This window comes from Lingula anatina, chromosome 1, assembly GCF_051362555.1.
Source record: "Lingula anatina isolate TDL-2025a chromosome 1, LinAna3.0, whole genome shotgun sequence".
Taxonomy (NCBI): Eukaryota; Metazoa; Brachiopoda; class Lingulata; order Lingulida; family Lingulidae; genus Lingula; species Lingula anatina.
In genome coordinates this window covers 6,223,304-6,251,056 of record NC_141767.1, presented here as the reverse complement: position 1 = coordinate 6,251,056, position 27,753 = coordinate 6,223,304, and the positions used below count along the sequence as shown (strand labels likewise).

The following is a 27,753-nucleotide window of genomic DNA, read 5'->3' as shown; positions in this document are numbered from 1 at the left end:
TATAATTTGTTGATATATTTAATTTTATGCTCTAAAAACAAATATGTGGGAGTTCTCGTTACTTGGTGAAGGCGCCATATTTGATATATTGTGCAGACGACGAACATGTGTTTATTTCCTGGTATTACATGTCTGGCCATTTTCCTGCCATATTTCTGGCTTCTTTGTATGCCATTATATGGCTCATTTAGTGGAACTGAACCTGTCGTCAGATTTTCATTGATGATGCAATTTCAAGCAATAATTATGTCTGCATTTCCAGTTGGTTTGGTAAGAAAGTAGGGAAGACGACACAGGTCTTAGTAGACAAAGTAAATGTAATAAAAGTAGTGATAATTTTTCTGTTTTTGTATCTCATATAAGTGATATAGGTTCATGAGAAAACAGGATGAGGTGATGAGGGTGTATTAGTGCCACACAGACCACGCCAGTAGAAAACATTGTTCTTATTTTCAAAATTCGTGAATTAAAGCACCCTGAAAACGAAGGTAGCATTTACACAGCCCATATATATATATATATATATATATATATATATATATATATATATATATATATATATATATATATATATTACAGGAAAGTAGGGAAATATTGCGTTTTTATTGAAGTATTCAGTTTGTAAAGAAGTGATATGTACAAAACTTCTCTCTTTCTCTCTCTCTCTCTCTCCTTCCCCCCCAGCCCCCCCAGCTATCACCAGTATAGCTGGTACTGTTATCCCTTGGTTCGTTACTGATTTGAAAACAAGTTCTCAATATAAAATATTCTTCCATCTTTCAGTTTCCAAAACTTTGTTACTACCAGTATGTCATGCTACCGTAGGGGGCGTCTCGATAGTCCGAAGGTTCATTGGTCCGAAAAGTGGTAACATTTTCATCGATTTTTTAATCAAGGGTTCATTGGTCCGAAGGTTCTATAGTGAACATTCGGACCAATGAACCTTTTGGACTATTGAACCTTTGGACTATCGCTACGGCCCCCTACCGTAAATTATCAGAAATGTTATGGTGTAATCAGAACCAGTATTTACCGTAGTTTTGTCTTTTAAGATATCGTCAGCTTGTGTAAATTTTTGTCAGGTAAATGGTATTACATGTATATTATTTATGTATATGTATATATACCTGGTACACTATACTGAAAATAATATCCACAGTAATGATGACCTTGGTATGTTTAATTTGCAGGTCTCATTTATTCCCTGCTTAGAACTGGTGACACTATGCGTACTGATGTGCCTTCCAGTCAGCCTTACCCCATTCCCAGTGGTGTGGCTATATGACAAACTCCTGTGGATCAGTGAACCAGTATGGATGCTGACAGAAGTATTGATACCTCTAGAATGGGCAATGGCCATGAGTCAGAAGGCTGTGGACAGACTGGATGAGGAACCCACAAACCTGGCAAAGGTTTCTTTTTTTAATGTGTTGATCTGTTGTATGATTCTATAGTAAAGTAGTGATGTTTATATTTTTTAATTAAAAAATTCTAGTACCTCCCAGCCTACCACCTGTGTTGTTGTTGTGCGTAATTAAATATCCAAAAACATGAAAGTTTGAGTTAAGCCTGTTACATGTATATTGTCATCTGTACATTTTGAGAAAATGAGCAGTAGAGTTGTGTCATTTAAACCATAAATTTATAACTCTCTGTTTGCATGTCACCAGCATGTTGGTGGTACAAAATAATGTGACATGTAGGTTTTAACTCTTTTATTACTGTTGAAAAGTTAAACTGATATTATCTCGTTATAACATGTATAATTGTATCACTGCAAGACCCAATCTTTTCAATGAAATATTTAACTGAAGCACTCGTTTAGTAAATATATAGTTTTCCTCTGTTAAATGTTAAATGCCCCATTAATAAGATGAAATGAAATTCTGCATCCTACTTTGCAAGGTCAGTCGTTCATCTTTTCTTAGTTTCTACATGAGGTCCTCTTTTTTGTTTATTTCTTAGGGAATGATACTAGGTCTGTCAGCACTTTGCTATGCTGTGATGTTATATTTTGGTATAGAACTATATAGGTTATATAGTGATTCAACCCTAACTGTATGGTGAGTTCAACAAGAAAAAAAAAAAAAAAAAGAGGTTGTCTAAATGTATTATACTTAGGCAGGTAATTGATATATTATTTTTATTATCTTAAATGTAGATTTCCAGTAATCTTTCCTTTTGTGCAATCAAGTATATTAATAAGTGAAAATGTTACAATCAAATAATTTATTGTAGTTAATATCTTTAAAATGATTTTCCATCTTTCTTTCAGCATGCTATGTATTCTTTTGGTGCTGTCTGTTCTCTGCCATGTTATGATGTGGAAAGTTGATGAAGGTAGGTAAAAGAGATATCTCTCTGAGATGAAAATATTTTTTCAATGTATGAAAAGGTACCTTTTTTTTTTACTTTGATTGACCGAATCAAATGTATTTTTCAGTGATTAGGAATTCTGATTATCAAGCCCATACATTTGCATTATATTGTGTGCTTATGATGCAAACTGTTCTTCTTTTTAAGTGTAGATGTCAAATTGATAGTTAATTATTTTTCAAAATTAATTTAAGAGCATAGCTTATTTGCATGATATTCACAAATCAGTTTCAGATCTCTTTATATTTAGCAAAATTTAAAAAAACTGCCAGTGGGCTTTTCATGTTAAAAGATAATATAATGATTTCTGATAAAATCTATTCTTGTCTGGTGTTATAATTCATAAAAAAAGTTGTTGTTTTATTTTCAGGCATAATTGTTGATGCTGCATTTGTGAGTGTATTCAGCATGCTATTCCTGTACTGCTATCACATAGAAAGGGTAATACTGCAAAACCCACTGCCAAAACCTGATACTTGGAAAAGGTACAATTCTACATAATTTTCCTAAAAATAAAGTATAGTAATGTAACTTTTCCACCATAAAGTTTGCTGTTTGTCTTGTTCCTCATGGTGATTTGATATGTAGAGCTGATTTATGGGGTTATTGGCTGTGCAAATTTTCTCTAGCACTTCTGACTTGCATATTTCTTCTGCCGTTAAGATTGAGGACACTGCTTCCAGGTGATTGATGTCACCTGTTGCAGGAGATCCTAAAGACATATCATCTGCATAGCCCACGGTCTAATTGCTTGCATAATGCACTGTCCCACAGAAGCTAGTTTTACATCAATGTCTTTGCCTGCAAACATTGTCCTCAAGAGAACTTGGATTGTCAGTGGAAGATAATCTACGAGTTCTTATCTGACATCTCATCAGTGGAGGGGTATTCATCGTAACACTGATAAATGGACTTGACTTCACTTTCTATTAGTTTGGCTGCAGTTTTGATAATATTCAGTCTTTCCTGTTCTGGCCTTGCTTGTTTTTGTTGTTGGTGAAACAGGTACAGAATAGAGCTTGCTGTGTCACAAAGCGTTACCACACACTGCTTTCCAGGTAGGTCTTTCAATAAAACCCTGTCCCCAAAATATTTACGTAATTTTTCCTTCATATGTACAGCACTGTATGGTTCATACTTGGTATTTTTAAGATGTGTCACCATTATCTTTACTAATTCACTGATGGTCAATTGGTCTTCCTCTTTCTCTTTTACGTTTTCTATTACTTTGAGAAAAGCATTGGCTCTTGCAGTGTTTTCTGGTCTATCCACTTTGAGCTTCTTAGATACATCATTAGTGTCTGCTGACAACTTCAATGGAATGTTTTTTCCAGTTCTGAAATTACTTGAACATTGCTGATGGAAAACAGCATCTGCTGCGTGAAGGTCAATAATAAAAGCCAGTCTTCCCAACGCTGCTTCAGACTATTCATCATTCCTAGAATGGCAAATCTTTCTTATAGTAAGTGTCCTGATAGTCACCTATTCTGATTCTAAATACACCAATATCTTTTCTCTTCCTATCAACCTGTGCTGGTTGGCCACAGAATAAGCAGTGTCCTTCAACAACTTTCTCTCAGAACGGAGGCCAGGACCGGATTCTGTCGTTTCTTCTGACGTAGCCTTGTTCCTTGCAATGTTGTTGGGTTTGCAATTTGTACATCGACATTCTACATAAACCTGATCTCCAGGAGCAGTCCTCATATCATTACTGAGCTGTACACCAGCACGATTATCCCCTTTACTCCTTTTTGAGTTAAAATTTCTTCTCCTTCAGAGATTGGTTTTTCACATATGCAGCATTTATTCATAGTTGGTAATCCTGCTGAAAAGTTTAAAGTTTATTCTGTAAAAAAGATTGTTCAAAGAATATTTTTTAAAGATATGAATGACATTTTTATATCCAATAAAAAGCAGGACAAAAATATGTGATAAAAATCAATATAGTTTTTCTCAATACGTATAAAAACAGAGAGTTTGATATATTAGCTTGACTTGTACCCTATGTTCTCTAATTTATGTGCTCTTACAGCAAAAGATCAAACTGTCCACTTATTTAATAAAGCTGTGGCATATGATGTGAAACAATATTTCAACTTGGATTAGGAATTTTGAACTTCAAGTAAACTAACACTCATCAACATTACATGACATATGCTAAATTACCAGATGATGCAGAAATGTCTTATCTGTGAATGGCAATGGTAAATGCATTATAACCACTTACTACTAAATTACTTATGATATAAATATATTATTTTACTAACCTATTCAGTGTCCACTGTTGGTGCCTTCCCTGAAGAAATCTTCTTTTGAATAAATACAATATGTAAAATGCATGGAGTGATTTCCTGTACAAAATGTCAAAATCCGGAATCTTGACCATTTTCATCTAAAGGAGTAGGGGTAGAAATTGATACATTTTGTAAGAAGTTATATTTTGAATCTATAAATGGATTATTACCAATGATACCATTATCACACAGCTACAACATGCATACAGACTGTGACTATATCTTCAAGATCAATTAACCAGTAGGGCCTACCCAAAGATATACGTAAGTAAAGTGACAGCAGTGAAAAACGCATTTTTCTTCTTTTTCCAGCTAGACAACACAAAATAAAGATATAGATCAATTATCAGATATGCATTTTACCCTATATTGTCTGGCTCTTAAAAACATGTGCCAAAAAATTACCCAGGTCCTGTGTAAATTCAATAAAATAACATTGTTTGCAAATAAAACTGTAAAATTCCATTATTTTAGGGGGTGGGGGTTCACAATGAAAGTAATAACTAATCTACAGTTTGTAACAAAATATAGGTACAAGTCTGAAAGGCCAACCTCTTGGAAATCCATTGATACCTTATTTGTGGTGATTACATGGATGTGAAGGGACTTATATGGTCATTATTAAATAATGAATGTGGTACAATTTTTTTGAAAAATCTGTATGCCCCTTAAGTACAAAGTGTAAAATTAACCATATTTCCCATGTAAGGATTTCTTAGGGCTTTTAGTATGTCATTCTAGAGACATCATAGAAAAGCACTGTGGTAAAATTAAAACTGTTGTAATTGCTTTGAGGTTTGGCCCTTAAATGGCCTAGATTGCCTGGACTAAAGATGAATTTCTACATTTATTGTATAGGATTGAGGGCAGCATATCATACCTAGGATTGCTGTATTCATTTACCAATGCAAGTCTGTGTAAGTGTTGCCTTGTATTCAAATCTTGATCAAATAAAACTTTGATTTGACATCTTGACGTTATTGTACCACCAGCGTAGGCGCTGGCGGTACACATGGTTTTAGTCCCGACCCGTATGTTCCGCCGGCTCCTGCGGCTCCGCCGGCTCCTGCGGCTCCGCCGCCAAGTCACCGTTACCACTTCTCCTCCTAGACGGTAATGGCCTCCATACCCATCTCTTGGATTTAGGTCACCTATAATCTCAACTCGTTCCACGTAAAATTTGGGCTTTGTCGGTATTGGGGTCTAGGTGTGGCACTCATTGCAATGCACCCTTGTCCAAAAATGGCAAAATTAAATGCTAATTATCTCCCCTACGGAAGGAATTATGGGAAAAATTTCTACAGACAGCTTTCCAAAAGTCATATGTGTAGATTTCAAATGTGCCCTTGGATTTGACCTTTGACCTTTATTTCAAGGTCAAACGGGCCAAAATTTTCAAAAAAACAAAATTTTTGCCGAAAAAAAAATTATTTGCGGTCTTATTCAGACACCACACAGACTTAACTAATAATATTAATGGAAAGTGTTACCCTTCAGGTCATCTTTCATCTCCGTGAATTTGGGGTCAATCGGTGCATTTTCTCGGGAGTAGCGGCCATAAGATATCAAAACTGAAAACTGTCTCTAAATCGGGAACCGTTAATGCTAGACACCCATTCTTTTTTGCATTTTGTAGAGCATGTAAAGCCCAATACTGGGGGTGGTCTCCGTTTTTTTGTATTCCATACGGTTTTCGAGTTATGCTGTATCAAAAAGTCATATTGGTGGTGAAAGCAAAATGTGCAGTACGGTAATGGATAATAAATTTTGAACTCCGGAAAAATAAAACATAAGGCTTGGCAAAGCAGACAACTTGTGGTCAAAAATGACATTATTTCATCAAATTTGAACATCTGGAACTTCAGAGCACCTCCCATTTCAAGAATTTTGACCAAAATGACCTTCTCTTTGTTTTAATTAATTTTTTCTGTAGGAAATTTATGGCACATTATGGTAACTCCAAAATTATAACATTTAGTCCCTTATATCTCCAAAACTGGCAGAGATAGGTCCATAGTTACTATTGAAGTTGAATAGGAAGTCATATACTGGCAATCTACATGTGACCTTAAAATTGACCTTTGACCTACTTTTCACCATGAACTGAACTTTGCAAATTTTGCTTCCCTTTTATCTCCAAAACTGGCAGAGATAGGTCCATAGTCTCTATTGAACTTGAATAGGAAGTCATATACTGGCAATCTACATGTGACCTTAAAATTGACCTTTGGCCTACTTTTCACCATGAACTGAACCTTGCAAATTTTGCTTCCCATTTATCTCCAAAACTGGCAGAGATAGGTCCATAGTTTCTATTGAACTTGAATAGGAAGTCATATACTGGCAATCTACATGTGACCTTAAAATTAACCTTTGACATACTTTTCACCATGAACTGAACTTTGCAAATTTTGCTTCCCTTTTATCTCCAAAACTGGCAGAGATAGGTCCATAGTCTCTATTGAACTTGAATAGGAAGTCATATACTGGCAATCTACATGTGACCTTAAAATTGACCTTTGACCTACTCTTTACCATGAACTGAACTTTGCAAATTTTGCTTCCCTTTTATCTCCAAAACTGGTAGAGATAGGCCCATAGTCTCTATTGAAGTTGAATAGGAAGTCATATACTGGCAATCTACATGTGACCTTAAAATTGACCTTTGACCTACTTTTCACCATGAACTGAACTTTGCAAATTTTGATTCCCTTTTATCTCCAAAACTGGCAGAGATAGGTCCATAGTTACTATTGAAGTTGAATAGGAAGTCATATACTGGCAATCTAAATGTGACCTTAAAATTGACCTTTGACCTACTTTTCACCAAGAACTGAACTTTGCAAATTTTGCTTCCCTTTTATCTCCAAAGTTACGCTGTATCAAAAAGTCATATTGGTGGTGAAAGCAAAATGTGCAGTACGGTAATGGATAATAAATTTTGAACTCCGGAAAAATAAAACATAAGGCTTGGCAAAGCAGACAACTTGTGGTCAAAAATGACATTATTTCATCAAATTTGAACATCTGGAACTTCAGAGCACCTCCCATTTCAAGAATTTTGACCAAAATGACCTTTTCTTTGTTTTAATTAATTTTTTCTGTAGGAAATTTATGGCACATTATGGTAACTCCAAAATTATAACATTTAGTCCCTTATATCTCCAAAACTGGCAGAGATAGGTCCATAGTTACTATTGAAGTTGAATAGGAAGACATATACTGGCAATCTACATGTGACCTTAAAATTGACCTTTGACCTACTTTTCACCATGAACTGAACTTTGCAAATTTTGCTTCCCTTTTATCTCCAAAACTGGCAGAGATAGGTCCATAGTCTCTATTGAACTTGAATAGGAAGTCATATACTGGCAATCTACATGTGACCTTAAAATTGACCTTTGGCCTACTTTTCACCATGAACTGAACCTTGCAAATTTTGATTCCCTTTTATCTCAAAAACTGGCAGAGATAGGTCCATAGTTACTATTGAACGTGAATAGGAAGTCATATACTGTCAATCTAAGTGTGACCTTGAAATTGACCTTTGACCTACTTATTATCATGAACTGAACTCTGCTAATTTCTTTCTCTTTTAACTCCAAACCTGGCAGAGATAGGCCCATAGTTACTATTGAAGTTGAATAGGAAGTCATATACTGGCAATTTACTGTGACCTTGGAATTGACCTTTGACCTACCTTACGATGAACTTAACTTTGATTGTACCATTTTTAGTAATATATATATTTTTTGCATATTTTGAAAATTCTTGTTGATTGCATTATTACAGCTTGTCAAGCTCAAGACTGGTGGCTGTGTTCCTTATTTTGTATATGTGGGGGTCTATATGAATGGGCTTGCTCCTGCTGGTGGTACAATATTCGGAGGCGATATCGCCTCTCTGATCCTCTAGTTGTAATGTGATAAATGTTCTGGACTTAGAAATATGTTTTAATATTTTTTCAACTGGATTGAATGAGAAATGTACTTAGAGGAGAATACTTCATAATTAAATTTCTGCATTTCAGTAAATGCCAACCGTGCCATGCAGTTCATGAAAAAGCTGTTTTCACCTGTGTTTTTGTTGTTTTCTCTGCTGAGGTTGTCCAGTGTGTTGACAGCAGTTGGTATAGTTGTCAGGAAAGGCTCAGATCAGGCAAGTACCTTAATTTTCAGTAAATTCTTAATAACAACATACTGCTTTTGTGGATGAAGAAAGATTATAAGATCACCAAAATAAACACACCCTCTTTTTTGTAGAATGGGCCCTGCTTTATCTTTAAAGCTATCCCTTAATGATCTAATCTTACCTTTATTTGGTGCACTGGTTTCCCTCTTTGATAAACTAAAATAAATACTGGGTAAATATAAATTAAGTATGAAATTTAATAAAAATTTCATATATGAAACCACTGTATGTAATGCGCATTAATCCCAATGGCCATAAGCCTCCTCTCCCACTACTAACCTTACTTTCTCTTGGGCATTGAATAACAAAATCAATTTTGCAATCAGAAAAATGATATTTTGCTTTATGAATTATATGTATACTTATGACCAGACTATGATCATATGCTTACCATTTTTTTCTTTTGTGGCACTTCCATGTGCCAGATTCACCAAGCAGAGTCTAAGAATAATGATATTTTGTTTTATTTCTAGGAAGAAGAATGTGATATGGGCGATGATAGATTTGAAATGCATTTTGACTCACTTATACGTAAAAGTCCAGTCGTAGTAAGACTATCAGTGATCTTTGTCTATACACAGTTAGTGACACACCATCTCCAGTCAGCTGTCATTGAGCCAGCAGTTGGTACATATGCTCTGCCTCTTATGAATACCGCCAGGATCTCACAGGCTTTACTCATACAGGGGATATATCTTTACAAAATGTGCAATCAATACAGAGATGAGAATGCTGAATGAAATTTTGTAACTATATTTTTCTTTTTGTCGTCATTCTTGAAATAATTTTTCTTTAAATTTTTTATTTTTGTCTAGTTCTTAAATTCATAACCAGTCATAGTTTATGAATTCTCTTTACTTCACATATCGGTAATTTTTATTCATTTAAAATGCTTTATCATTCACTACTTTTTCATACGTGGAGAAATTGCGTGTTCAGGCCTTATAGACGAAATTGCCGCTTGTGATTGGGAAACGCGAACTGATGACTTCGAGCGCCAAATTGACGATTTAGAACCGTGGTTGTATCAATAGTAACTCCCAGGATCGCGTTATTGACTCTAAACCGCAAGTTGCTTCACCCTCCAGTTCAACACGTACTCCAAGTCACTAACTTCAATTATCGTTTATGAGGCCAGATGTTTATGTGTATAAAGGATATAAATGAATTTAAAAACTCACTTTCCTCCCAAACATAGGAGACTGTAGATAATGAAATGACCACTTTTGAAATTATGCGAAAATTAAAAAATGAATTTATATTTAAACATTTTGATTTAAAAAACTAACATTTTTCAAATGAAAGTCAAAAAAGAATTGTTAAAGTAGCTTCTCTACTCGTAAACTTTACGAATAAAATTCGTTTTGTCCGTCCAAGTTGCATACGCGAGTTAGGGATAGAAATTATGAAGTCCTAAAACTGGCGTAAAATTAACGAATAACGTAAAATTAATGAAAAACGTTAATAGGAGTACTAACGTGTAATTTCCCTGCAAGGTATGCTTCAGCATAACGCTTTTGCTTTATGTTGTGACAACGTGGCAAGTCCCTAGCGAAATCTGTTGAAAATTAAGTTTAGTTAAAGGTGTTTGAAACCGGACGCTGCTATATGTATACATTAATTAAAGGTGTTTTAAGATAAATGTTTGCAGAAAAAGGTCGAAGTCGGAGAACTATTCCTTAGCAACTAGTTTAATACACAGGAAACCCTGTTTGATAGCAGTCGGTAATCTTGGGGTTTGTTTAAATGTCAAGGCTAACAAGCTGAATCCTGTTTAGTCTAATTTTGCCGTATGGCTATTCATTAACCATCCTATCTGATACTGTTATTGTTGCTGTTACTAAAATAATCATTTCAGTCCGAGAATCTCCATCGAAAAATCAAATTAACAAACTTCAATGTTGGGTTAAATGCCAAACCCTCGTTTAATTGATTCACGGTATTTTTGCAAACGTCTTAAAGGCTACTTGGGGGAATTGCTACATGTAAAAAGAAAATAAGGCGTCTGGATAAGCAGATAAGGCGTTCACTCTTTCATATATTTTTGATGGCAATAAAAAGGAAATTTTCACTTGTTTTGTTTTCTGATAAGCTTGGAAGCAGATAAGCAGGATTTTTATAAATTATAGGTTGTTACAATTAACGTATCCTCAATCGTCATTCGGAAAAAAGGTAGTTTGGTAACGTACAATTTCCATTTTGCCGATCTCGCTGCCTCTCTCCCTCTCTCTCTCTCTCTCTCTCTCTCTTTCTTTTTTCTTTCGTGATCTAAGGTGCTGTGCCTGTTTCTGTGCTGTATGAAGTTTGTAATTTGACACCAACTAATAATGCTTTCAAAACTGCAGTTTTTTCCCTTAATTAAGCAAGTACGATCGACTTAAATTGCCAAATGTCACACTAAGGAATTTGGCTCTGTGAAACTTGTAGTTGCGTGTTTCTACCTCTGCCGCCGTTTACCTTTCCAATATTGGTAGATAAGTCTAATTGAACTGCTTTCTGACAACTAAAAGCGGCTATAGAGTTGACTTAATTGACCCTCTGCCAAGCCAAGAATTTGCGTAGAATAAATCAAAAAGCGAATATCAATTTCAAAAATGTATTTAATATGCAAACAACATCGGCAAGGTAAATCAATCATCATCAAATAATATTGCTTCCGAAATGTTTTCCCACGGTGTGCAGTATGTGCCGTATCGCTAAATGAAAAAAAAAGAGGTTTTGAGCGTATTTCCATATGCCATTCCCAGTAGATTCCATCGAGCTGAAAATATCACTATATTTATCTTTCAGAGTCGGTTTTCGTGGGCAGGAGTATTATTTTAGATGCTCCCCTTTCAGTACTCTAAATTGAATGCCGCGAGGAAATGGTTTGAACGCATTTTCTTATGATTAAGAATCGAGAGGCACGTGCTGACTATGAATTCCGAGACACAAGTCGTTCAGCTTTTATCTGGTGGCACACTTCCATTGATTTGTACTTCTGGGCAGCGTGTTACCTGACCAGTTGCGCACGTTACGTCTAATTCAAAGTAAACAGTTGGAAAATTGCATGATTAGTCAATTAAACGTACTGGAAGTTTCGGCACCTTCATCTGGGCTCATGATTGAAAAAAGAAGCCTACCTTTGCTAAAACCTTCAGTGGATAACTGGTATTTTCTGTTAAAGGATTTTTTATGTCCTAATAAAATGACATTTTTTTCTTGAGAACAGATGACAATTGCTGTGGCTGTGAACGTCACCGCTGCTGCATCTCACGACTTCCAATATCGATTAGGTGAAAAGAAAAATGACTTGACATAAATGTCCACATAATGTTGAGTCTAAAGCAGAACCTTTTTTTGTTTGTTTTCTTTTCTTTTTCTCAGATCGATATAGCGGGATATGAAGTTCTGAGTAAAAGTTAAGTGGATGCAGTCATCTATCGCGATATTAATAAAGCCAGCTTATTGCTGAATCTATTTCAGAATTTTCGGGAAGTTTATCTTTTTCCTTTCGTTGTTATCAAGACAATCATACGTGTGAGTTTAAGTGTTTCGGAAATGCTGGAGATTAAACGGAATATATGAACGGAATTTACGTACACACGAAGAGCAAACATTGCGCCGTGCAAATAGTTACATGGTAAACAGTTTACGTGGCAATACGGCGACCTAGCAAAAGCTGGAATGTTTTTGACATGCTGCGCAGTTTTAATATGCGAGCAGCTTTTTCATTAAAACGAGTTTTTCATATGCGTAATTAGTTTTTTGTCAGTAACGGGTCCGCCATTCTTTATCATTGACAAAAGATTTTCATGAATAAAAGCCACAGGGGGCGTGATTGTTTTCATTTTAGCCACAAAAGGAGGCTCCAATTATCTGACGTCAATAGCAATCTAAGGGTCGTTGCCATAGTTGCATCTGTGAGCCAATCAGGATCCAAAATGAGATGTCAATCATGACCCCTTCGCGCCTTTTCAAGACGCGCGAATTGCCCACCCACGATGGGCCAATAGTAGAGGGAGAGAGCAGTGCTAGCTTTTGTACCCACGTGCAGGTCCCCGTACCGCTCTTAGTTAGTAGCTTGTAGTCAGTGTAGAACTATGAAGATGGATTCCCTTAGCCAACAAAACTCATGTAATAGCGTAGACGGGGATTCAAACGACCCTGGGTGAGTGTGAATTCTTGACTTAAAACGTAGAGGTCAAGATGGAGATTGTGGTCGTTCATTTATGTCACTCGCGATGACCCGATTTTGAACCCTTTGTTGTCAACTTCTCACGCGTGATTACTTTTGTTTTGCAGGAAAATGTTTATCGGAGGACTAAGTTGGCAAACCACCGCAGGTAAGTTGTTTTATAATTGTATTTTGCATGGTTAAAAAACCGTCTTTCCTATCCAGTAGAATTTTGGGAACTGGTCGCTTTTGACAAGATATTTCCAATATGGAGGCATTACTGAAGTATCCACGTGAAAAGACAACTGACCTCACTTTCTCTTTCAGAGGGACTAAGAGATTATTTCGGCAAATATGGAGCTATTAAAGAGACGACTGTTATGAAGGATCCAGTAACACGGAGATCTCGGTCAGTATTTCATGCAGTCTAAGGATCAATATTTGACGTAAATCTGCTACTTTAGGTACTAGGTCACTGTATAGCCACAGGGCCCAAGCTGAGTAATTATGGGTGCCTAAACCGTAGCATTCCCACGTTCATTTTAACCCTCGTGCTCAGTTTAGTGCCATTGTTCACTATCCTTAATACCACTACATGATCTAGTTTCAATAGCTGTAGCTGTGTTACTCAACGTCCTAGCAGGCCATCTGTTGTGATAACAATCTTGTCTTAGGTTGTATATTGTATAGCTGTTACTTTCAGGGGCTTTGGCTTTGTAACCTACATCGACCCAGAAAGTGTAGAAAAGGTTTTAAGTAGTGGACCCCATGTAATAGATCAGAAGCAGGTAGGATGCTTTGGTTGTATGCCATCTAGAAATTTATAAAAAAAAAATAATAAACTATTAATACTAACTGCAGTTGTGAAAATGCTTGTCTTGTGGCCTGCCTGATATCTATTAGTAGTAGTAAATGATTAGTTACAAAATGTTGCATTGTATGAATATTTGTCAACAATGTTTCACTCTTGCCACACAAGCACAATGTCGCATATAGTACGCTGAGGCTAGTTCATTGCTTCTTTTCTCATTTAAATATCACCTGCCAAACTGTCACCTGCATTAACTCATTGGACAAAAGACTTGGTTCAGAGGCTTCAGGTACAAATAACACCTCTGCCTGAGATTCACACCTCTCTGTCTTAAAATAAGCCAGTGAACTAATATGTGTCCTTAGTCTTTAAGATTTTACATGTTGGATATTATTGTAAACAAAAATCACTAAATTTTCACACACGGAGGTGAAGAACTTAACTAGTTACTCATATTCCAATTTTCCACTTCATTTACAGGTGGACCCCAAGGTTGCAGTTCCAAAACGACCACAACCAAAGGTATTGAACCGTTTCATTGATCTTTGTATTTGTATGCATGAATGGGTCATTTCTAGTGTTGTTTTTGTTTACTGCTGTCCCTATGCAGGGGGAAAATTATTATCATGTTAGTGACTGGTCTATTGTTAAGTTAAAGCTCTTTTATACTAATATATGGACTGAGGAAAATCCTCAAAAGCAAGTTAGGAAAAATACAAAAGAAAATAAGGCCACAAAAATTTATATGAAAAAAAGTTTACTTAAACTTGATTCAATTGTTACTAACAACACTGAGTTAGATCCAAAATTGTGAAATATTTAATTGGAGTATAATTAAGGATAGGAAATGTTTTGTGTAGAAAAGGTGAATGTAATTTATGGAGGTGGGGTCAGCTGTTGAGTACGGTGGCGTCACTGATCAGGAGAGAAGTGGGTTACAATTGATTTCCTTAACCTAATAAATAGCAGAAATTGCTCTGGTTAACAGTTCTGACAGAATAAAGATAAAGTCCAGATTTAAACGAATTTCCCAAGGTGGTCATTGTAATTCTGGCTGAAGCATTGCTGAATCCAGCTTTTCACAATACTGTACCAGTTTTTATCCAATATGGCTTTTGTGTGTTCCCACGGACCTAAGAAACTGTTTAAGTGAAAACATGTTTCCAATTTTGATAAGAGAGTGAAAAGTAGTAAGAATAGCTGGCTCCATGTTCACATTTGGACTCTATTTATGTTATTTATCCTTAGTATGTCCATTTGAGAGAAGTAAATGGGAGTAGGGTTTCATTTCCCCTGGCATGTGAACCTTGATTAACCCTTGGGTGAGCAGGGAAATTACTCTGAATAATTCCAGCATATCAGTTTATTCAAATCTGACGTTGTTTGGTGATTTATCAGATATTTTTTAAAGAAATGTTTAAAGGGGGTAGTTTTAAATTGATATCAAAGGTCATAATGATATGCTTAAGGAAACAGTTTTGTGGTAAAAAGAGGGATTGTGTCTAAGGCTCTCATATTACACAAATCCCTTGTTAAATTTGTCTGTAACGCAAATTGCCACAATAACTCAGACAGCATTAAATCTGGGCGTCATCAAGACTGTTGGCAGAGAGGCTTATCAAGCAGGCAAGCAAGATAAAATGAAAATTTGTTTAAGAATTACAATGGACATTAACAAGACCTAGGCCGTCTTAATGCCTCTGCCAATGTTGACCGGAATGTTTTGTTCTGTGAAGCAAAAACTGCTCTAATGAAGTACATTCTATTTCACTAGAACCAAGACCGTTATAGTTTGAATGGATTTTCCTTATTTATAGCCCTTGTTTGTAACCATGGAATTGATTGGGAACCTCAAAATTTCTAAATGCCAGATCTCTGTGTGCTCCTTAAAGTCTCTTATATGGGAGGGGAAGTAAATCATCTTAGTAGTGTTGCAATCCTCAGAGTTGGAGTGGAGAGCAGGTCCACCCTGCCAGTGGTGTGTTCTCAGGGAAGCTTATTGAACATTGTGTGCTTGAGTGTGTAAAGTTTGCTGAGTATGCTTACTTTATTCAATGCAAATTGCATGTTTTCTAGTGGGAAGCATAACCTTGGTATCCAAGCTGCTTACACATAACCAACGGGCAAAGTAAATCCTCCGCTAAAGCAAACACGTTTCAAAAAGGTCCATTCAGGTCCAGGATAAGGGGCACTTGTTTGCCGTGGAATGAATTAATTGAATGTGATATAATTTTACTTGACAGCAGTCTTTCATGTTTTCATTCTTTGGAAAAATTTTATGTAAGATTTTGAAACTTAAACTCAATGTAAACAGTGTTGTTTTGATTTCCATACAAGGTCCTGGCTTGGTTTCAAAAGTTAAATTATGGTAATAAGATTACAAGTGTCATCTTACACAAGAATACATTGTTTATTTCTCAAAAAAATCTTTTAATTCGTTGTGTAAGGTGTGTGGACTTTGAAATACATAAAAACTAGAAATCTGTTACTTGTTTGCTTTAAACACATATATTTCATTAATATGACATTAAGTCATTAAAAATGAAAAGCATTAAGTGGTACATTTCTCAGCCATGTTTACCAAAACTAACAGCTATGGTAGATTGAGACATTAACATATTAATTGAACATTTGCATGTGTTAAGTCCGTCTATTTCTTTTATTCCAGTTGGTGACAAAAACAAAAAAGATCTTTGTCGGAGGTCTGTCCAATTCCACAACAGTGGAGGATATAAAGAATTACTTTGGCAATTATGGAAAGGTAAGGAACAATCAGATTTGAATCTCAGGGTGCCAGGATGTGACACAGATTCTATCTCCTAATGTATGGGCTGTAATTTATGCCTGTAGAAATATGTTAAACATGGGAACTGTCTTCACATGGATTGACATGTTAAGTAGCCCTGTGACGGGTATCTTCCTTCACAGGTAGTGTTTATCTCTCAGATTACCATAGACTATTAGGGGAATGCTCTCTGGATACAAAACTATTATCATAATTACAATTTGTTGGAAATTAGTCACAAAAGTTTCGCCCTGTATTATGACATTTCTGTCTGTGGACTGATGTTGTATTTATAGAAGTAATTGAGGAAAATTGAAGAAACATTTTATGACGTAAAATAAATCAAACAAAAGTTATATAATCATAAGTGATGGGGTCAGTAGTGTTACAGGAAACATGTAGGGTTCCATAAACTCCCCCCCCCCCCCCCCCCCCCCCCCCCAAACACATAGACACACACTGTCCATGAAAAATACATTGAAGTATCAAGTTGATTCACTATTTAAGATTCATAAAATTTATTTGAAGTGTTAAAACAGTCTGTTACTCTGCAATCTCATAACATCCTTTTTAGCATGTTCAATGGGAGTGATAGTTTTACATGACTGTTGTAAAGAAATACCATTTATCCTGGTTGTTAATGCTGTACTACTGTTCTCCTGGAAATGGAGAAGATTTGCTGGCTGAATTGCTCCCTTATGGACTGGCTTGGAATAGGATTGTATTCAATAGGTAATCTGTTCTTTATAATGGTAATGCACTGCAAGATTTATGCTCAATGGCAAGTAATAGTGTGCATTCAGTACTCTCACTTGCAAGGAATGCCAGTATTTGCTTAACCCCTGCAAACAACAGCCTGCTAGGCAGGCAAGCTGAGAGCAGAACTCGCTGCTTGAAATATGGCCAATACATAATCTATGTCTACCATGTGTACCATCTGAGTCATCCGGGCCAAGTGGGTACCAGATTTGCCTTTTTGGGGCCAAGCTGGGACAAAATAAGATGGGAATAGCAAGGGGTTTTAATAGGGCCTGACATTTCCTCTTTCAGTTCATGGTGTTTTTTTCTCTCACTTTACTTGTTAATATTAAGGTTATATATTGTATTTATCAAGTATAGAGACCAGTATGTGGGCTGCCAGGTTTTTTTGATAGGATATAAAATATGATTTGACATATACGCCCTATGAAAATACATTATTAACAAATACTATCGATATCAATCTTGCGCTGAGGAGACTAGCTGAATTCCCATGGCTAATTTCAGGCCTGCTTTTGATATGGAGATTCTGGAAAGTTTAATGCACAAGCCTCTTCATGCCTGTCTAAACACTCTGGCAAGCTCTTATGACCCAGCATTTCCATGAAACCCTAGGAGAGTCGCTTTCAAAAGATTTTTATACACATTTAATTGTGGGGAAGCCACTTGAAATGCATACTTTAGTCCAAAGTATACCTTTGGAAATGGAAAGCTAATCATTGCTATAAATGATCCATGACTATGTGTTTAAAACATGAATGTAGATAAGTAGTGACCTTTATATTTCGGCCGCTTTGTCTTTTGGTCCTGAGCACTTATTGGATATGCTTTTGATTGAACAAGTTAATGAAGTTTGGTTCTTAATTGAAAGTCTGTCGATAAACCTGACAGGCTGAATGCTCTTGTGAAATTTAGCAGAAACAAAGTTAAATTCCACAGGCAACACTTCATGTTTTTCCAGTGTTTTTCCCCATTAGCAGTCTTCACATGTCAGGTCGTTGTCTTGGACAATAGACTGCTTGCTGAGAGCTGCCGATTGCTTGATAATATGAAAGACTTGCATTAAGCACAGGGAGAATAAACACCTAAGGGACTTTCCATGTTGATTGGTTGGAACAGTAGAGTGAAAATTGCTTTTTGAAACATTTGAAAAAATGCAAATTGTTGATTTATTGTGTTTTTTCATAAATTCTTAAAGAGGGTTTGTATTTCTTGTTAACAAATTTTATTTGGTAATGGGGGTTCTGTTAAATTTGGATGTTAAATTTTATCTGCATTAACATTTTCATTTTGCTTGAAAAGTAGAGCAAGGTTGTTCTGAGTGAATGAAGTTCAGTATTGCTCCACTTGAGTGAGTGAGGGAGGCCCTTTTGGTAAGCAACTGTCATCACTCATAATTAAAGAGAAGATGGTTGTAAGAAGAGCTTTCAGTTTGTAGCCCTTGCCAATTGTCCATGAAAAAGGGCTTAAATGCCAGTGCCAAAGATAATGTGGTGTAGCCTGACAGTGCTGTTAAGCAGATAGGCATCCACCATGAACACTTACAAGCCTGTTAGACATAGGACATTGGAATGCTTGCAGGCAGATTAAGTAGTCTGCTTGATAGTAATATTTGGCAATCTTGGCCAAGGTTCCACTACTTCCAAAATGTGTACATCATATGTTCCTTCTTCCACCATAATTCCGACCTAAAGTGGCTAAATGTCACAGGTTGAAGTCAAATTATACCAAAGCACGCCTGGCATTTTGTTTAGTGCTGATATCAGTGAGAGCCAAATTGACCAGTGATGTAGTTGAACTTACAGTGGGTTCACTAGTTATTGCTCTTAGATCCCAACTTATCATATGGTAGAAGTTGAATTTTCTTCTGTCAAGTCTTATTACTAGTCTGCCTTGATGCATTGAAGCAGTGGGTTATTTACAGGAATTGTAGTAGAAAATCCAAATTATGCTTATCTGTATTTTTAACCTGAGGTGGCCTGTGGTTGACTGCTGCCTGGGTGAGCTTTTTACCACTGGGAGGGAAAAGGAAGAGCTGGGTGTGACGTGGGGCAGCAGTAGTGTGAAACCATGGCCCAGGCAATTAATTATCTAGGAGATTTTTTTTCTCAATGAAGCAAGTTTTGAATGCATCAAAAATGTTGAATTCTTTTTGTGATAACTGTGTGGAGAGCATGCACCAGGTGAATTTTTCGACCTGTGCTCTTTGGGTTACGGCTTGGGGTGTGAAGCTTATATTTCCATGAATGATGCACAAATCTTGGTGTAATGTTCTTTGAACACCAACAGTTTAGTGCTGTAAATTGATTTACCATGGAGAGCAATGGTACTTTACACTGCTTCAGTAAATGAGAACTGAAAGGGAAACATAATTCCACACCTAAGGGTGAGATCCAGTCGGAGAGACTGTTTAACACATCTTTTTATCAAAATCTGGGTGTAGTTCTCCTTTTATAAACAACCAAACCGCACATCAGGCTCCATTAGAGGTCAATACAACAAGCCGATTAACATCCATCCTGTCAAGATCTAGTGTGGTCAGAGATGAATTATTCATTGCCATTTACAGCTAGTATATTGCCGTGAATTGGGCCACATTTAGTGCAGGCAATGATCAGTAGTGTGCACTTTTGGAATTGCTATCATGGGAGAGGTTTGTATATACAGCAGTACACATCAAACCAGCTCCTTGATTTATGCTGCTTTCAAACTTCCTGCCAAACTTTTCAGCCATCTGTTTCACAGAATTAAAGGTTTGCTTTTTGGCAAAGGTTCAGCTCTATGGTTTGATGATGTAGATCTCACTCAGAAATCTGTTTCACTTTGAGAGAGAAAATGAGATCTTTTCTGAATCCAGAAAGTTGTACTTTAGGTATGCATGTCGGCATGACTCTTAGGCAAATAAGCTTATCTGGGTAGCGGCCCCACAATCCTTACAATCCAGGATGAAAGAATACCTGAATATTTTCTCTCTCCGATATCACACCTTGAGATTAGACCTTTTGTTGAAGTATTACAAGTCGTGATATTTGTTGGTAATTATCATCTGTGTTTTGTTGGTTTGGCATGGTGTTTAGCTGGGTGTTATTGATGGGGAAGGATCCAATAAAATATTACAGCCTTAAATTCAGTTCTTATCAAAGAAACAACATTTACACACGGCTGACCTTTATGAAACTTGATGTACTTAACATCCCAGAAGGCTTTCATTTTTTCCTTACTTAAGATATTTGGCAGTATCCTTAAATCAACTTTACCAAGATGGATGGACATTGAATGTGAATAGAATTGATTTTGTAGTTTGAATTTCCAGGCCTGTTATTGTAACCTGCTTAGATTGTTAGAAATACGAGGCTGAATTCTGGTACTGTACCCTAATTGAGCTATCCCAGTGCCATGTATGTCTTCACATGGCTTGATATTGGAAATCAATTCCAGCATATCACACTATGGTTTATGAGGATCTGAAGTGTGTGCCTTATCCTGATGTTGGTTGCCAAGTTGCAGTCGGGATTAAGGAACTCCGGGTCTAAGGCAGATTCCTGCCTCATTTCCAGCATAAAACCCAAACCCCACGCAAACCTCTTGGCTCTTTTCAGAAACTTAAAAATTTCGATTGGCTTTGGTGCACTCTGATTAACTGTCCTTTGGGTAAAATTCTTAGTAGAGTACCAGGCAATAAAGAAGTTGAAGGAGATCTTGACATTATATTTGTAAAGATCAAAAGACTGCATGGATTTATACTTCCTTTAATTTTGTCCCAGGGTCATATGTACAAAGATGAAATCAGTCTGTAAAAAACAGCACGTAAATATATCACTTGGTAACAGGCTGACTTTAGATAGTGTTAAATATCTACTGCAGATCAAAAGATTTCTCTTTAACTGTGTCTGTATTTAAGGTTTTTTTATGATGACCTTTGTGAGCAGTTACGGGAAGTTAGTAGTTGTTTATGATGAAAACTGCCCATCGCTCTGCAAATTCTCCTAGAAAAGTCTTTGCTACACTGAACATTGTGGTTATAAATAGTTCCCTTGGCTGTCATTAATTTCAGACCAAGCAGCATAATATAATTGCTGCTATTGAATGTTATGTTCTCAATATTTGTATATTTTACTGCACACACACTGCTCATTGACATGGGGAGTACAGTTCAGTTATTAGGGGCACCCATTATGGGTATTGATCACTGCTACGAATGAATGCCCAAATCTATCAGAGAGAGAAGTGTATTTTATGAGTGTCAAAGGCTGCAAACAATACAAAGATGTTGATTTTATTCGTGTAAACAAGGTGCAATTGAACAGCCAAGAAAACACAAAAATTATTGTAACGTCAGTCTTTTGAAACTCAATGGGCCATGCTCTTATTAAAACACTCTTTAAAAATATTTTTTAAAGACCACCACTGCCAATTCAATTTTAAACATCAGAAGGACAAAGATTTTATTAATAGAAAATGTCAGCTCCCAACCTGTAAATTCTCTCTCTGTTTTACAGCAGGGTGACATTTTCTGGCTAGATCTGACATTACTCAAAACTCTGCTTCCAGTCTGATGCAACATATGTTCTCTTGCAATGTAGTTCGGATATCACGCTGGCTACCAGGTTAACGCCCAGAATTAAATAACTGAAAGTGGCTCAGCTAAATGGAAAAACATTAAGATGTGTTGGGGGGTATCACATTTTGTTTTGTTTTTCTTATTTGTTAAATAAAAAGCACCAAACATATCAGTTTCTTTTCAAAGTAGTTGTTTTAAAGAACAAGCTGGTATTGGATCTTATCATGTTTTGTTTTTGCTCTCTTGAAAAGCTGGAATTCATAAACCGACAAGGATCATATTCAGTGTTAAGTGTGTTTTACAAGAATAATTGGAAAGAGATACGGTGTGGTGGAAGGGTTTTGGCTCTGTAAATGTCATGCTATTCATAGCACTTCTGAGCATGGATTGTCTTGTCCTGTTTTAACGTGTCACCACTGTTTTAACCTGGTGTTCCCTTTCACTTGCAGGTGGATGAGTGCCAGCTGATGTTTGACAAGAACACACAGAGACATAGAGGTAAGTAACATCCTCAGATATTATTTATAGGACATGTGTTTAATTTGATGCAAGTTTCCAGAAATCCTCTTAATTATGGTATAAATAGCTATGGGAAGAATACAGTTTTGTAGTTTGTGTTGTGTTAAGTTTAATGGTGGAAATAATCATCTTTCTTAGGTTGTGGGAAAGGGGGGCTGTTGGTAGACTGGATGGCTTGCTAAATCAAAATCCATAAGATGCCAGCAATGTTTTGCTATGCTGTCTACTTGGTCTCAGTAGTCAGTTGTATTTTGACTACTGTTTATATAACGAGCAAGTTTTGTTATGCAAGATGACTTGGAGGGTGTGTAGGAATGCCAAAACAAGGCACTGGCTGACTCTTTTACCAGTTGTTCAGCTGGGATTTTTAGGATTTTAATTGAATTGGCATTGTCAAGCAAACCAGAAAAACACAGGTTGCCCTGGGCCAGGAGTTGAATAACACCATTCTTGCTTTTCCACTCACTCTCCAATAGAGAGCTTTTCACAGCATGCCCACCACACTGATAAGTCACAGATTTGTGGAGAGCTAGCTCCGAAACCAGTACTATACAGATAGAAAAGTAGAAATACTCCTACACAAGAGAAGCTTGGTTGGATAATAGAAATTCTAATGGAAATGTATAAATTCACAGCTGAGGAATTTATTGTCAGTAATGTTCACCAAGGGAAATCAAAGATATTAATGTCACATAGACGGCTAATTGAGAAATGCCCCTGACTATTATCACTTCTGGGGAAGGCTGTTGGTGCTGAGAAATGTCCCAGCCATTATCTCAGCAAGAGGGTTGTGGTGCTCTTACCATTTAATGGGGCTGATAGTGAGGATTATAAATGAAATGCTTTTGATTAATCTCTATTAAGTGTAGGAACCAATTATACCACTGTTAATATTTTTTTCTTTTTTTTATGTCTGCTTTGTTAATATGAAGTTATTTGAAAATGGTTCCCCCCTGTTGTTGCATGTGCACTTAAAATAAAGTCTTTTATTTAGTGTGACTCTCACATAAACTTAGAAACTTTAATGAGATTTGTTTGCTTTGGTCTCCAGATCAACCAGGCTAGCTTAAAAGAACTTATTTCTCCCTAGGTAACTTAAAGTCTAATCTGTTGCATTGGAAAGTCATCAATCATAGAGAGAGCCTCAGCAAGGAGGTACCTTTGTTATTTCCAGAAAACAATCCCAGGTTGCTGACCTTTTGGAAACCAAATCTGATATCAAATTAATAGCATTAATTCCAAGGGCTTGCTGAGGCACTGGGGCAGAATAGAAGATTCTCAAAGGAAAAACTGTATTAATTAGACTATAATATCACATGATTATTTTCCCTTGAAGCTCTTCTAATCAGTGAACGCATCAATCACAAACTGAATAAAATTCTATTCCTATTTACCCTCTCATCATCAGGGATGACCACCCTATGAATATCAAATAGATAAGAACAAAAACTATTTTGAAAAAAAAAAGCTCTGAGACTGAACTCTCTTAGGCAGCAGTTCATCCAACTATTGACTGTATTCAAATTTTCCCCATCGGTGTCTATTTACTGACCACAGTTCTAAAGTCTCAATATTATTATCCTATTTCATTTGCTCACCAAGAAGGGATGGGTCTGGTGTTGATAGCAATGTAACCAGGTAGCAGAGTGAGAGGTAGTCACAGTCCACCTGCTTACTGTCAGCTAGCTGAATTAATTGTGCATTGTTTCACATTAATCTTGGAATGTGTTAACTCTTCCCTTCACCAATCTTTTTAAAGAGCATGCTGCGTACGGCTTTGCCTTGGCTAAGTCATGAGAAATGTCATCAGCATACCCTTGCAGGACCTTAACTATATTATATGATAACTCCTTTAAAGGTCTTGTATATTCCTTCAATGGCAGGTTGACAAGGTCAGTTGAATTGACCTGTTTAACCTGGTATTCTAACGTAGCTTATTGTCCAGATTAATGATTCATAAGGTTCGTCTTTGATAGTCATTGATAGACTTTCAGCTGAGTAGCAGTATAAAAGGGGTCTTTGGGGGTTTTAATGTAGAGCTATTCTGATTAAAATCCGCATTTTTTTCCCTCCCTTCTGTGAACACAGGGGTCTCTGACTGGGACAAAGGTGTTCTCTCTCTCTCCCGTCTACAACTTCCTCTGAAATTGGATCTTTTTGAATGAACATCTGCCTGTGCTTTGACTGCAGGCCATAACATAAAACTGCTCAATTAAATTAGGCAGTCTGTTTTGAGAAATTTGGTGGATGATTCAGCTTAGTAAGAAAAAAATATCCACGTCAAAGCAGTAATTTTTGAATGAGGCATTTGTGCTGATGTAAGAGCCCACCAATATTTAATTTCATCTTTCTTCATGCTTCTATTGTAGTCATAAAGAAAAAAGACTTAATCAAACCATTGCCGTATTTTAAAAATATCTGTGATGCAGCTTGTGAACTACACAGAGCCTGCTTATGCATGGAAGTGCAGTATTCCTGCCCAGTTTCTGGTGCTTTATCCTTTATATAATCCAAGTTCATGTCTGAAGGGGTCTCTGTAGGAATTGCAGCATTGGAAATGAGATAATTAAATTGGTTGTATGAATAAATGTGTAGCTTTTGTTCTGTTGATGCAGCTTCAATTATTGCAAATCATTGATCAAATGTCCTATGAGAAGGACAGTCGAAAATTAACTTTGCAATTTTCTGGCAGTTTTGAAGGTGAACTGTAAAAAATCTATGAATTATCATGTTAGGAATCAGTCTCACATTTCAGACAATTCCCATCTCTAGGGTCATTATGGAAGGTGGTATTTTAGGATTGCTCTGCAGATTCTGAATATCACATGGATTTAGTATAGGCTCCCAGGGTAGGTCATTTGAATAGCCTGTCACAAATTAAAGCTAACTGGATCAGCTTGAGGAGGATGAAGTAGCAAACCCACAGACAATGAGCAAAAGTGATGAAAAATGTGTTGGTGGATGAGATGGAAATGAGAAAGTGGTTCTTAATTCAATCAAACAGCAGGCCCCTTCACTAGTAGCCCCAATTGAGAACTAAATGGACTCTGGGTCATTAGTTTCATTGATCAATGAAGGCTGATGCAGTGATTTGCCAAATTCTTCAGTGCAAATTAAGGAAACAAATGGCAACCCTTGCAATAGAATCGTTGCAATGGCTGATCAATCAGAAATGATTGAAGACCCAGTTGAGAACAATTGAGTGATGGTGAAAAACAGGTAGATCTCTCTTACATTTCAAACTGTACTGTAGACAGAAAGTCCTTTTTGCACTGTAGTGTAGACAGAAAGTTCCCTTTGAACTGTACTGAAGAGAGATGAACTGCACTGAAGACAGAAAGTCCTTTTTGAACTGTGCTGAAGACAGAAAGTTGTCAACTAATTCTGCCAGAAAGTTCAGATTCAGTCTATCGTCCTAGAGCACATAATATAAATAACAGTTCAGCCAAGGGAATCCATCATCAGATATATGACACTTTACACCAAAAAAGATGTGTTCTCTGATACATAATAACATTTTAATGAGAAAGATTTGTATTTTGATAAATAACATTTCCTAACAACAGACAGAAAAAAATGGTAGTTGTGAAATGCAGACTTAAAAACGTAGTTTGTTAAAGAAGACTTTTTAGGTGGTAGAATTTTTAATAAAGCAGACTGACATATTAAAGTAGCAAAAAGTGGTTTACTTCTGTCTGACAGAAGTAATATATAAAGCAAAGAAAATATTCATTTGGCATTATTACTATTGATCCTAAACTAACTACTTGACTCCTGAAATGTTTAGAAGTCGTGAAAAGTAAACCATTGGAAAAGGCTTGTTTTGGATTCTGTGATTCTGCACAGAAAAGATGTCATTGAAGGCAGGAATTTGGTTGTGTATAAGGTACACAGCGTGTTCAAATACCTGTGGCCAAGGGGACAAAGAACCAGTTATTTCCCATGTTACATACTAGGTCAGAAGCTTTAACAAAACATGAGTATAATTTGACTCAGTTTTATGTACCAAGGGCATTTTCTGAATAAATAGACTTGGACAATCTATGTGTATGTAGCCAGAATTTCGATTGAAATATGAAGCGTGTGAAATGTAAAGGTCATTTCATAGTTGTGTGCTGTTTTCATTGAAATCTTGTTTTCTCTTTATTCTGACTACTTTAAATTTGCAATTTAAGGATAAAATGTATTATGTTTCACTAACCCAGGGTCTCAGCTTATAGGAGCCATTCACTTTCTTATGCCTTTTGAAACTGACACACAATGCTGGCGTGACTTTCGCTTTGAACTTTATACAAAAACCAACTTCAAAATTTTAACTAGATTCTATTCATAGCATTCTCTTTTATTTGAAAGTCAAAATAGGAGGAAAAGCTGATTGCATACATTAAATTTCATGCTGCCAAAAAAAACATTTGGCTTATGAGCAGCCATTGTGGGTGGGTCCAGCATGGCGCAGCTCTACCATTGTTGTATGGTGCCATATAGTGTTGTGTTTGAAAAGTGGTTCACCGTTATCTAACACAGAATTGTGGTAGCCAAACAATGGAGAAGAATATTGCCTAATATTCCTTCATGTTTTGGCAGGGGGCTCTATATTAAAGCCTGGGATTAGCACGCACACCACGAGTGAACTAACTGCACAGTTTGCTGTGGTCCTCCTGTGGTGGAAATATAATTTGATAAATAATGGTAGTTTTAATCTCCTGTTCCCAATAATGATGTGCTAACTCCCCTTTGTGCGGTAGGAAATTAAACGTGACTGAAGTAACATAGCTTGCCTTATATAAATGCCATGAGGAAGGGACAGTTATAAAGGCATATGTATAAATAGAGATAGATAGATAAATTGGCCAGTATTAAGGTGTGTGTTATCTTGGCCAGCTGAGATAGCCAGTGGGTATTTGATATAGACTTATGACATAAGCACCTAACCAGGTTGCTATTTGCTGAGGACATTGGTGTTTAACATGTTGTTCATGAGAGGAAGTACCTTACAATGGTATTGATCCCCAACATTTGTCCAAATAATGGTATTCAAAATAACCCAGCAGAGAATCTATACAAAAATTAATGACAGGACTGTGACAGTATGTATTTTTGTGCTGATTTACTCCATTCTACTTCGTGGACAGTTTATATGAGTAGGAGTTACTGATACTGAGTGCAGAACTGAAGAAAATGAATCACATTAATTATGTTAATGGTTAATTGAGCGTGGTAAAGGCAACTTCTTATTTATAGATAAGATATTCCTATCAACCACTGGGGGTTTAAATAGCACCCTGGTTTGTGGGTTACCAA

At 36.4% G+C, this 27,753-nt stretch overlaps 2 protein-coding genes across 10 annotated transcripts in view; both read left to right on the top strand.

Annotated features, from left to right (window-relative positions):
• The first annotated feature begins 63 nt into the window (after window positions 1–63).
• On the top strand, window positions 64–9,614 carry LOC106153858 (uncharacterized). Its single transcript, XM_013527970.2, has 8 exons — window positions 64–270; window positions 1,191–1,412; window positions 1,966–2,063; window positions 2,276–2,340; window positions 2,747–2,861; window positions 5,529–5,587; window positions 8,701–8,828; window positions 9,335–9,614. Exons 1-8 carry the CDS (start codon window positions 106–108, stop codon window positions 9,599–9,601), a joined length of 1,119 nt encoding a protein of 372 aa, XP_013383424.2. The 5' UTR covers window positions 64–105; the 3' UTR covers window positions 9,602–9,614.
• A 3,207-nt stretch (window positions 9,615–12,821) lies between these two features.
• Window positions 12,822–27,753, top strand: part of LOC106153861 (RNA-binding protein Musashi homolog 2) — a 31,271-nt gene continuing 16,339 nt past the window's right edge. For all 9 annotated transcript variants that reach the window (XM_087000240.1, XM_087000239.1, XM_087000238.1 and 6 more), the window contains exons 1-7: window positions 12,822–13,011; window positions 13,146–13,186; window positions 13,345–13,426; window positions 13,721–13,805; window positions 14,309–14,350; window positions 16,497–16,589; window positions 22,383–22,431. In XM_087000240.1, the coding sequence (XP_086856366.1) occupies window positions 12,944–13,011; window positions 13,146–13,186; window positions 13,345–13,426; window positions 13,721–13,805; window positions 14,309–14,350; window positions 16,497–16,589; window positions 22,383–22,431 (460 nt within the window). In that variant the 5' untranslated portion in view covers window positions 12,822–12,943. The remainder of the gene's footprint in view (window positions 13,012–13,145; window positions 13,187–13,344; window positions 13,427–13,720; window positions 13,806–14,308; window positions 14,351–16,496; window positions 16,590–22,382; window positions 22,432–27,753) is intronic.

Excerpts from the sequence above, each read along its gene's own strand:
- LOC106153858 (XM_013527970.2), top strand. The coding sequence starts at position 106 with ATGTGTTTATTTCCTGGTATTACATGTCTGGCCATTTTCCTGCCATAT. Across the intron at positions 2,064-2,275 it reads GATTCAACCCTAACTGTATG|CATGCTATGTATTCTTTTGG; the intron begins GTGAGTTCAACA and ends TCTTTCTTTCAG. Across the intron at positions 2,862-5,528 it reads AAACCTGATACTTGGAAAAG|GATTGAGGGCAGCATATCAT; the intron begins GTACAATTCTAC and ends TTTATTGTATAG.